Here is an 11,872-nt window from a genome sequence, read left to right as displayed (position 1 = left end):
AGCCTGTGCTTCAGAAATGGAAGCAGTGCTTCGTTTCGAGTAAGTACTTAGCGTGCTTACCATGCAGCCTTGGCACGACGGTGTGGAGGGCACACAGAAAATGTGTTTTGTAAGCCCTTCGTGGTTGGTTTAAGGCTGCAGTCTCTGTCTTTAAACACTTTTGCCCCCTCGTTTCCTTATGTTCTTCTAAAACAGGAAAGAACACAAACCCTGATATTTTCTAAGGACAGATCTCAGTTCTGGAATCTCTTTCAACACTGATTCCATCACAAGAGTTTCTTGTTTTCCGTTTAGCCACCTAAGCCCTAACGAGAGAGTGGAGGAAATGTGAAAGGGCTTTCTTCATAGTAATTTTAAATCTTCAACAGTGTGGCTGTAACTGCTGGGTCTTTAATAAGTTGTTTGTAACACTGGTTTTGCAAGAAGCATCAACAAACACTACTTCACTACATTTAATTTCTCTGACCCAGATAATAGTGGTTATTTTCCTTCGTGTTCAGCCAGAATCTACCATGTCAGCTGCTCACACCCGCTGGTTGTCCAGCTGCTGTCTTACCCAGTCCAGGCTCCGGGGGAATGGCCCTTTTGGACAGCGAGCTCTTCCTTTCGTCTGTGGGCGGCTCCTGCCTGGAGGAAGGCCTGGGCTGGTCACCTCCTCTCCTAATGACCATGAGGACATCTTTGTGCAGCTGTGCCTGGTGCAGGACCTTCAGGACATCCCCATGGGCAAGGCCAGCCAATGGGACGCCATTGACCGACAGAAGGACATCCCCTCGGCTCACGGTCCCTTCCTGAGAAGCTGCCCCCTGAGAAAACAGCCTGTGGACCTGGGATAAGGAGAGGACAGAGCCACATTTATTTATGACGTCCAGTAAAAACAGAAGGGTAATTGGAAATCCATAGTAAAGAAACCTTCTAATGGCAAGTTTTTCAAATCATATAAACATTTGGCTTATCAAAAATGTACTCAATGTGAGGGATGGAATTACAAATGTCAGTACCAGCATTTGAATACATTTTCACTCAACTTCTTGCTAGTGTCTAATATGTGCCTGATACTCCATGGGGCAGTAAGAATACAAAGACAGGACCTGACCATGTCCAGTAAAGGTGGCCTCCCTAATGACCTCAGGCCACTGAGTGATATAAAATTTTAGGTAGTGGTTCTTGAGAAAGAAGTAGTTTCATAAGCAAATGCAGGTTTAGTCAGTTAATTCTAATGCTTTTGTGGTGCTTAAAATCTGTAGGCGAATACAAAGATATAGACAATTGTGTTTATATGTATTGTCATCTAATAGATCACTCAGCCTGTACATCAGTCAGCTTAAAAGGCGCATCTTTGTCAATGAAAATATCATGTACTTTCTCTAATTTTCCATTTTCGTTTTGGTCGCACTGAACACACACCAGCAGCCTTTGAACTCACTGACACGCATTTCTCCTGATCAAATTCTGAGGCCGCTTCAGCAGTGACTTCCCTGAGAGTCTCGACATTGTCACTTACCACAATTGATTTTGGCTCCACATCTGTCCCTCCTGCCACACTGAATCCCAGACCTGAGCCTTCTTTTTTAGTCAAGACTGTGAAGCAGACATCTTTATTCTAGTGAAAAGAAACAACAAAAAAAGTATATTCCTTGTGCCAAGAGTGAGGAAGTATAAAAGCCTCCTGTAGTACTGCAGCATTTGTCACCATTACCCAGGGGTTTCTCAGGAGCTTTCACAGAATATTTAAATTGGAGGACCCCCACCTCACCCATTCTGCGTCCCCTTCTGGGTGGTGCTTATTACATGGGTTTTCGAGGGTCATCCAACTGTAGAACCACAGGGAAGGTGAGCATTAACCAGGGCAGGGACGGGACAATTTAGAAGCCAGTTTAGCCATTCTAGGCACCAGATTGTGTCTTGGATGTGATTTGATCATGAAGGGCATTCCTTACTCCACAAGTAAGTTTGCAATTTAGTCAATAAGAGCAGCAGCAAAAAGATGTGTAAGCGTCAAGAGCAGGATAAGAGCTCATTGAAGCCACGTGTTCTGCGCCTTCCCTCGTGGTCAGTTCGTGGGACTTCAGGTGCAATTAATGAACTAATACCGTAAAATACAAAGGATGTTTAAAAAATATGAAGCACGTTACAATACATAAAGCACATCAAAACTGTCAACTCGTATTAAGACTAGAACATTTTTAGTAGTGTCCTAAAGTTATCAAAAGACTGCTATGTTTTGAGCATCAATCAAAAGATACTTTGAAATAAAAGATTTTAAAATAAAAAAAAAAATGAGCCGGGCCGATTCTATTGAACTTTGACTTTCTCCACCCATGTGCTAGAGATGATTCAGCAACATTTGAAAGATCTGCATTACTAGGCTGTGAAATTATTTACAGTCCATCAATTCAAGACGTTCTCAAACAGCAATAGAAAAAGAAGCTAATAATATCCTTTGGGATTGCTTTGATGAGGAAAGTGGAAACGTTAGGAGAAAACCACCCCCACGGTGTGCTGGGAAGGAACCCAGTAGTGTTTGGTTCTATCAGTCTCAGGGACTAATTGTGAGCATTTTATACTTCTCGAGAGTAGGGTTCACTCGAACCAAGGCTCCACTGACACTAGCATGTCCTGCAGGACTTTGGGGGGCTGGGATTTTGCCTTTATGGGCAATTTCGACCATGCGTATGCTCAAACCAATGGAGAGAAGAGTGACGACCAGGCTTTCAACAGAACTAGGAACATGTGGTCTGGTAGATGATCTTTTGTGCAGCTTCTCAGAGGAAATGCTTGACGCTGAAATAGGGATAATTCTCATATTTAAATGCATGATTGGAGCAAAGGGACAGAATATTTGAAAAGGGGACTCTCTTCATTCCAGGACATGTTATCACTAAAATTTTCATTCTAACTCCCTCCCCCCCCCCCTCCTTGTGTTAGGGGATACAAGTACACTGGAAGCTGGTTGTCAGGCCAAATTTTGTCTCCCTGAGAAGCGTATTTAGCACAGCATCAGGAAAGCCAGATCCACCACCAGGGGTGGGCCTGTGGAAGTCAGAAGACCAGGGCTTGTTTTCTGACTCATCTCTCACAGTGCCCCTAGAAGCCACAAGAAAGCATTTTGTGCAGTTCCGTTTTCAGCACCTACAAACATAATCACTGGTAAAAAGCAAGGCAGGAGGAAACTTTTGCTTTAAAGGTGGCAGAGTGAAGGACATCTCTGCTGACTGCTCTCTGAAATCAACTGAAGACAAGAAAATAAGGGAAAGCTGCATTCTGGTGACAGTAGGGATGGCCTTTAACATGAAGCCATAACACCTGCCTGCCTGAGGTCTTGAATATGGAACCGGGGTGGGGGGGGTCTCTTTTTTCTCTTTTTACAGTTTCTAACTGTAAAATGTGGAGCAAAGGAGACCCTGGCAAAGTGTGATCTCACTGTGCCACCTAGACTGGAAATCCCAGAATATGACTGTGCATGAAATGCTTACTTCCCATACCAAGTTGAAGAAGGAAGGGAGATGATGGAATTGTTCCTTTTACCGAAAGTGAAAAATGCTGGCTGTCTCAGGTGTTTCTTAACCGCTCAGACCCAAATCAGAAGGCTGAGAATCCGAGGGAGAGGGAGCTCCCCTCGGATTGGTCTCCGCTCTGCCCTGTCCCCTCTCCCTCCTGGCTCACAGCTGATTAGATGCCAGTGCCACAGCCCTTCTAACAGCACTGCTGGAAGAGTATTCTCAGGTGACATCAATGACCCAGGTATGTTATCACTCAAGAAAAATTGTTCATGCACGCTTTTTCCTCTGCACAGAAAACATTCATTTCTTAGGGTTCAAGTCTCTGGATAGTCCCAAGAAATTAATATTGTACTTCAGAGAAGTATTCTAGACATGAACCCATGGTTTCTTTTGCTAACTGTTTACGGTCACATGCAATTTATTAAGAGGCTTTATGTGTAATGACTAATTGGCATCCTTGTCTTGAAACCCGGGCTTCAGGAGCTCTGATACTAGGGGCTGGGGAGGCCACGCCAAGGTTGATGCCCATTTCCCAGCAGGCAGCTCCCCGGACAGGCAGTGTATGTCCACTGAGGTGGACAGGGTTACTTGTGATCATTCCCCAACAGTTCTAGATGGCTGGTTCTGTTTTCAGGACCCTCTGCCGACAAACTCCAAATGCGGGGTGGGGTGGGGAGGACAGTGACCAGTTACCACTGGGGAATGAAAACAACAGCTGCACTAACCTGGCACCTAACGATGCAGGACAAGGTCTTGGTTCTGGAGCAAGCTACAAGCGAGCGAGACAGCCACACAAACTCGCAGCACAAGACTCGGAGGAGGGCTCTCGGCTCTGAGCGGCACACACCTGGGCACTGACGCCACAGCATCCCATCCTCCCGTTTCCGCGTTTCACTCACCTCTGATTGTGCTTCCGCTTCCTGAATGAGAGTGAGGACGGTACATTTTGACCCCACCGATGACAAAACTGACTGTAACCTCTGCTGGTCCCCCGCCGAGACTAGAAGCTGATCCAAACTGCATAACATAAATGCATTAGAAGAACAAAGAAAACAGTTTCTCCATTTTGTAAGGACTCATTTACAAAACGATCTCCTTTCTACTCGATGGTTGGTATTTTCAGTGGGAATGACTGGATTTAGGGATTCCTCCGAGATGTTAGAGGACAAAATGCGGCAATTTAACAGGACATTTCTGATGCGTTAAAAACTGCGACGTATAGGCTCAAGTGAAACGTTTCAAACCGTCAGAAACTCCCTGTTTAACTCCAGTCACATTCAGAGGCCCGGACTCTTCCCTGAGGTGCATCTCCCATCTCATGATGCTTTGGCCTATGTGCCTCCCGTCAGAGAAGCATTTTGGCTGACACTGTTCCCTGCGGGCACTTCACTTTTCCAGTAATGGTACTGAAAACAAAGGGAACTAAATGTGAGGGGGTAGCCTTGGTTGGATGCTGGAACAGAAAAAGGATGGCATTTTTTCAGTGACATCTGAATGAAGCCTGTCGTCTAATTAATCCGGTGGTTCCAGGGTTGACTTGCTCTGACTCGTGGCCGGCGGTTACGCAGGCTGCTCACACTAGGAGGAGCTGTTTGAGGGGCATGTGGGAACTCTGCACTGTCTTTGCGACTTTTCTGTAAATCTAAAACTAGTCCATAATAAAATTTAAATAAAAGGGGGAGGGGAAGGTACTTACTTAACTGACCAGCTTTTTCTGGAAGGCAGATCCTGGGTGGTTTCACCCACATCGTTGGCTGAACTGGCCGCTCCAGGCTCACTGGCTTTAGGCCTGCTTCCCCCTGGACAGGCCCTGTGTGCCCGCTTCATGGGACACGAAAAGGCAGGGGACCCATTGAGGCTTCTAGCAGGGGAGCCAAGTGACCTCCTGGGCACGATTTCCAGCTCGGTTTTGAAGAGCATGGCTGTTGGCTCTGCTGAGAAGTCCTCGCCGTGGAGTTTGTCGAGGTCGGGCATACTCAAGGCTCGCAGTTCCTGGAGCTTAGAGCGGGACAGGGGCGAGGGCTGCGTGTGGCGCACGGAGGACTTGTTCTTCTTGATGGGAGAGGCCGGGGTCACCACTGGGGTGGGGATTCCGGAAGGTCCAAGTGGTTTCTTTGGGTCTGGAGCAGGGCCCTTGTTGGTGGCCTCCACCAGATTCTGCCGGGAGACCGTTAGCATCGTGCTGGACGGGGACTTGGTCATCTGGGGGATGAGAGTGGTGGCTTCACTTTGGCTTTCACTGCAGGAACTCAGGCTGCGTCTCAGGGACCTTGCTGTGGGGTCGCCCAGATGGCTGAGGCTCCCCGAAGCCACGCTGCCCGACGACCGTCGCCCAATGGGAGGCTTGGAGCTCACAGACAAAAAGGGTGAAGCCCCGGACTTGCCCACAGGCCGGTCAGAATTGGCCAGGTTCTCAAAGGATTTGATTCTCTGCTTCACAGAGAAAAATGAGGTAGATTCATGGGGCCAGTTCTGCTCAGAGTAGTAATGTCTCCTGGTAACTCTGATTTTGTCTGTGACGAGGCAGCGTGTTTCCTGCTCGGAAAGGACATCCCCTTCGTCTGTCATTGGAAGGTTCCTCACCGTTTCCAGCAGGGGCTTCACGCTGTACACACCCTGTCCATTGACCAGGCCAAGAGCGCTGCCTCTGGACGCCTTGGCTTCAGGGAGGCCACCGCTTGTCGCAGGCATCTGGCTGTCTCGATGAGAGCGACCGGGGCTGTGTAGGGTAGGCCCCTCCCGTCCAAAATGGCTGGAGAACTGGGCTGGCATGGAGTAGGTCCTGGTCGCTGGCCTTGGCGTGAAATAGGAATGGTCGTCCAGCACTGGGGCCGCTGGTGTGCTGTTCCTGGGTGTCCCTGGGGAGTCTGACATCTGGCTCGCCCTTCCCAGGGAGGAATCTGCCTTTCTGGCCGGCAGCTGGGGGGAGGAGGAGGAAGAGGCCAGTTTAGCCACGCTGAGAGATCGCTGCATTTCTGGCTCCACCTGGGAGGCACAAGACGTGAACGAGGACGGATGATATGAGGACGATTCCACCGACTGGTGACAGGGTCTGATTTCACTCTTCTCCTGACAGTTGCCCTGGGCCAAGAACCCTCCCTGTCTGTCACTTTCAGCTGGCTTGTCACCATTTGCATTCTTTGGCATTCTTTCAGAAGGAATTTCAACTATTTTCAGCTGGTTTATTCTTTCTAGGGGATCGCTAGCAATTGTTTTGCTTCCTCTGTCACCAGTCACCCCTGATGGGGCTGCTTCTGGGACCAACTCTGTTTGGCTGGCCTGCTTCTGGCCTTGCCCGGGAGACGGGAGCTCCTGTTTGTCCACTGCTATGGACAGGCTACTCTTTGAGGCTGTGGGACCTGTCCCTGAGGCCGTGGGGGACGCCTTGCTCTCTGCTTCACATTTGGGAGATCTGGGGGTGGCCGAGCATCCTCTGTCGGATTCGGAGTGGACAGCCGTCTGGAACCTACTACCTGCACCTTGCTCAGGAAGAGTCTTGGGGGACGTCAGGGGCGGAATGAACGGTCTGAGGCTCGTGTCTGATGCTGACAGCCTCAGGGGCCCTGAGGCTGCAGGGGGTGGCTTGCTCTCCAGCACACACTGGGGAGGCTTGATGGCGGCTGTGGCGTTTTTGTCGGGGTCTTCGTGGTCAGCTATGTGGAGCCGGTGGGACGCTCCCTTAGGAAGCACTTTGTGGGAGGTCTGGGGCGAAATGAGGGATTTCCTGTGGTCTGCCCCACCCGCCTTAGGCATATTGGCGGCAAGGGCCTCGGAGCTGCCTTTGCTTTTGCTTTTGATGCTCAGTCTCTTCAGCTTAGCACCGGATTTGGGTTTCTGACAGTTACTTAAAAGTGTTTCCACTGGACTCTTTTTAGGCGGATCTTTGTTTTCAAGATTCAGTTTCAGCTGAGGGGGGCTGTTAGGCACAGCAACCCCCTTTTTGTGGCTTGTGCTCAACACCTGACACTTGGAGTCAAGGCTTCTGGTGGGCAGTACGGGTTGCCCCTTCTCAGTTCTGCTCTGCAAAGGCGTACCTTGGTTGCTTTTATTGATTTCTTTAAACCAGGCCATGATGGGCCTCCTGGAGGTCATTTTTGGTTTTCGTAGCAAGTCATCCAGGTCTTGACTCGTGGAGATGTGCAAGTTTGCCAAAACAGTGTCCCCCTTAGGGACACCCACACTGAGGGAGGACTGATTTTCAGTTGCGTTCACATTTGTTTCTTGTTTTTTATTTGGGGTGTCACCATCCAACAAGGCATGTTCCAAACCATTTACCAGGTTAGGGTTGCTGACAGTGACCGGGGGGTCGTGAAAATGCCTGGTGACTCTAGAAGGCTGGCCATTGTCCACAGCTGAGCTAGCGCTGGTGGCTTCCGTAGCTGCTGCTTCCCACGAGGGCCTGTGGTTCTGTGTGGTCCTTAGGTCCGTGTGCGGTTCATGCCCGTGAGACCTTATATCCAAGAGGGAGAGTGGCTGGGAGGGGCTTGGGATAGAAGGGCACGATGCTCCTGGCATGAAGGAGCCTCTGGCACAGGGACTTCTTGCCGCTTCACTCTGAGCACTGTGCCTTGGTGGCGGACCTCTGGCCAGGGCAGGGCAGGGCATGGCCTGGCCCTGCACATGAGCAGCTGTCGAGGGTGGATTGGCGGAACCGTCTGTGGAACAAATTTCAACTTGCTCCTCCTCAGACTCCGAAGTTTCTCGCTTGTGAGAAGACCCATGAGAACGAGGAGGTGACCAGCTGTCCCTGGCAGAAGCTCGTGGGGCTTCAGTGAGTGACTCGGGGTCAGAAGACGAGTCCTCAGCATCACCGTACATGGATGAGAGAGACGGCTCTGTGCTGTCACCCAGGCCTGACAGGGATGTACTGTCTTCGTGAAAACTGCTAAAATTTCTAGAATAGTTGCTCAAAAAGTTTTTGTTCACAGTAAAATGTTTGTCAGGATTAATTGAATCTAAAACTGAAGGCTGGGAGGTCCACTGTGGGGGCGGGGGAGGGCCAGCAGCCCAGGCCCTCCTCGGGGTGGGGGTCTGGTTCTCCGTGACGGGTTCGGTGCTGCGGGAACTTCCACCTCCAGCTCCCATTGGAAGCTGACCCCAAGAACTGCCCTCTTGACTTGCCCGGTCTCCTGTCTGAAGAGACGGCAGGCTTGCTTCAGAAGCATCCAGTTCCTTGATGAGTCCGTCGATGTCAGTCACAGGGCCCACTCCACCTTCCCCGGAGCAGCAGTGCCCTGAGACACTGCCACACGCCACCTGTTTGGCCTTGTCCATGGGTGACAGCAGGGACGGGCTGGCCCGCGGTGCCATCTCAGACCCAGAGTCTGCTCCCTTGAGCAGAGCAGGCTCTTGGGAGTTTTCAGCTACGAGGAGGCCTGTTGGGTGCTGAGCTTTGCTGTCATCACCTGGAACTCCTTGTGTCTCCTCCTGGGCTAGGAGGGGGTCTCGTGAGAGGACAGCGGCCTTCCTGGGGGTGTCACAGGAGCTGGCTTCTGGGGCTGCTCGAGTTGTGCTGAGCTCCGGATGAGCGATTGCGATCTTCCCTGGGGTTATGCTGTGCTCCCGGGAGAGGCCAACATGACTTCTGTCCTCACACTTGGGGACCCTGGGTAACGCTGGCTCTCCAGGGTCCTCAGGCTGCTTCACTTGCCCTGTGTCTACTGAGGTCTCGCTGGGGTCAGGGTAAGCTGTCCCTTTCTGCCTTGGGGAAGGAATGAGGTCTTGGGAGCCGTCCAGTCCTATTTTGAGAATGTAAATAAAAGTTGGGTGGTAGGGGAGACAAAAGAGGAAAATGTGAGAAAATGGAAAACCTCTCAATTAAAAAAAAAAAAGGAAAATTATGAACAATCTCAATTTTTGTGTGTCGTTTTCAGAAAGACATTCCACGGCCTGAATGCCAGCCTTCTTGTTTTTGTCTCTAAAACGATAGAGCACTCCCATCTGACAAATGCTACCCTGCTTGAGATGCTCTAAAATAACTCAGACTGGCTAGCGGAAACTTTTGTTTCTGCTTTTCTTTTTCCTTTCTGGTTATTTTTAAGGACAAGGGCACACCAGAGATCCTTTCCTTGGGGTTCTCTAAGAGCGAATGGAGTCAGGCTGTGGTTCTTTTTCTTTCCTGACTTCCCGTCGATTCTGCAGAGGCCTCGTGCCTCTCTCTGTCTCCGCATCTGGCTGATCACGTGCGGGTTTGGCTTCAAGGTGTGGGTTGTGAGCCACAGAGTAAAGTATAAAGCAGTCCAAGTGCCGAGCTTTTGGGACGCACTGCTTAGCGTAGGAGACGAGGCTAATTCGGGAAGACACACGGTACGCTCCAGACAGGATGCGAGTCTGCGCTGAGCGTCAGCTGTGCCCTGGCCCAGTTTGGAGGAGCGGGAGAACTAGAAGGCCAGATTCCCGCAGCGAGCTGTGACAGAGGGGTGGGACTTGAGTGGGTTCTGGAGGGATAGTTTGACTAGAGTGATAAGGAAGAAAATGGAATAAAAGCAGGGAAAGCCGATGCATGCCAGGGGACCATGGGGAATAAAGTCATTCTGTGAGGCGGGTTCAGCCCTGGAGCTTCCTTCTCCTAAGGCCCTGAATACCTGGGCTAATCTGTCCCCCTCCTGCCCGTGGCCTCTTATAATGGTCAGGGGTGGGGTGTGGGGCAGGAGACTGGCATACAAAGGAACATCAGATTCACTATTTTCCTAGGAACATCAGATTCACTATTTTCCTCCAGCCTCTGAGGCTGGAGTGAAAAAAATCACAATGAAAGCTCTTGCTCTGAGAAGGCTGTCTGCCCCAAATGTTACATGCATCCACATTTCCCACAGACCATCTTACTGCATGTCTTGTCCCTCCTGAAGTTCCTAGGTCTATAATTAAGAACTCATTATTAGGACTTAGTGCTGTGATGAGAGTTTTTCATGCACTCAGTTCTCCCCCCAGCACCGGGAGGTAGGTGCTGTGACCGTCTGCCTTGAATGGCAGGGAACTGAGGCACAGGGCCAGGGTCACAGAGTTCATGGCCAGGGGTTGCTCTAGGAAGCTGGCTCCTCCGCCCACAGTTACCTAAACCCTGAATACTTGGCCTCTGTGTAGAGAGCACCTGGCAGCAAAAGGTGGGGGTCGACACCCCTGGAGACCCTACATAGCTCCCAGGCCCCTGTGGAAGGAAGGCCAGGGTCATGCCAACATTCAAATCCATGGGCTCCTGTCCTCTGCTCAATCTTTTGAACTCCCTTCAGCATGAAGGGACGGCCTGCCAGGGCCAGCGTGAGTCATGCAGGCCCAGGAGCATCTTGTGGGCCCCAGTAAGCAGCTCAAATATTGTCTTCTTATGCACAAGGTAAAACTTATTCATTTTTCACTTGTCCTCTGTGGAGGTTCTTTTTGGCATTTCCCAGGGCCTTTGATTTCACATAAGCAGAGTGTTGAGATTTTGAACGGCAGGAAATCCTTTCCTTTCTTCTCTTGCTTCATTAACTAAGGTACGTGTCACAAAATGGTTGAAGAGTGTCGACCGTATGAAATGCATGCACTCTACGCTGAATTAAAACTGAGTTTAGGCGCAATGATCTACTGAAGTTGTTAAATGCTGGCACCTTTTAAATGTCATTAACTTGTATAAGAGCCTTTTATTCCGCCCTCCAAATTCTCCACATGGGACATTTTCCTTAGGGTAACTTCTACCCTTCCATCTTGAAGAATAACAAGTGATAAAATAATCATACCTGTCCTGGGTTGTTGCCCCCGGTCCAGTGCAGCTTCGGATCGGTTCTCTGTGAGGTGGCCAGGACCTGGGTGGGGCCCGTCACCAGTGGTCAGCTTTCCCAGAGATTCCTGGCATGATGACAACAGCAAGTCTCTGTCAACAATGTTCAGATTTTCTGCATGCTAAGACACCATGTAAGACAGTTGGCTTGGGAAAATTCCAGAGCCCTGGACCAGGAGCCACAAGATCCAGACTCTGGGTTTCATGTCCACTAGACATTGTGCGGCCCTATCACTCTTCCTAACTCTGTTTTCTCAACTTTAAAATGTGGGTGATTTGGGAAATGTACATCAAAACGACAATATCACTTCACGCCCCTTAGGATGGCTACAATCAAAAAACGACAAGTGTTGGTAAGAATGAGAAAAAATGGGAACCCTGTGCATTGTTGGTGGGAATGTAAAATGGTGCAGCCGCTGTGGAAAACAGTATGGAGGTTCCTTGAAAAAATAAAAATAGAACGACCACACGATCCAACAATCCCACTTCTGGGTCTATACCCCAAAGAATTGAAAGCAGGGTCTTGAAGAGATATTAGTATACCTACGTTCATAGTATTATTCACAATAGCTAAATGTGGAAGCAATCTGAGTTGATGAATGGATAGATGAAC

The 11,872-nt window shown here is 49.8% G+C and overlaps 1 protein-coding gene across 1 annotated transcript in view; it reads right to left on the bottom strand.

Moving 5' to 3' along the window:
- Nucleotides 1-1,202: 1,202 nt before the first annotated feature.
- PDZD2 (PDZ domain containing 2) overlaps nt 1,203-11,872 on the bottom strand; it is a 34,035-nt gene continuing 23,365 nt past the window's right edge. The window contains exons 12-16 of the mRNA XM_023528494.1: nt 11,219-11,381; nt 5,200-9,241; nt 4,403-4,520; nt 1,427-1,603; nt 1,203-1,241 (exon numbers count right to left, since the gene is read on the bottom strand). Of these exons, the coding sequence (XP_023384262.1) occupies nt 1,203-1,241; nt 1,427-1,603; nt 4,403-4,520; nt 5,200-9,241; nt 11,219-11,381 (4,539 nt within the window). The remainder of the gene's footprint in view (nt 1,242-1,426; nt 1,604-4,402; nt 4,521-5,199; nt 9,242-11,218; nt 11,382-11,872) is intronic.

This window comes from Pteropus vampyrus, unplaced genomic scaffold (genome assembly GCF_000151845.1).
Source record: "Pteropus vampyrus isolate Shadow unplaced genomic scaffold, Pvam_2.0 Scaffold27, whole genome shotgun sequence".
In the NCBI taxonomy this organism is placed as follows: domain Eukaryota; kingdom Metazoa; phylum Chordata; class Mammalia; order Chiroptera; family Pteropodidae; genus Pteropus; species Pteropus vampyrus.
Note: the sequence above shows the minus strand (reverse complement) of the source record. Positions and strands in the feature narration are given on the sequence as shown.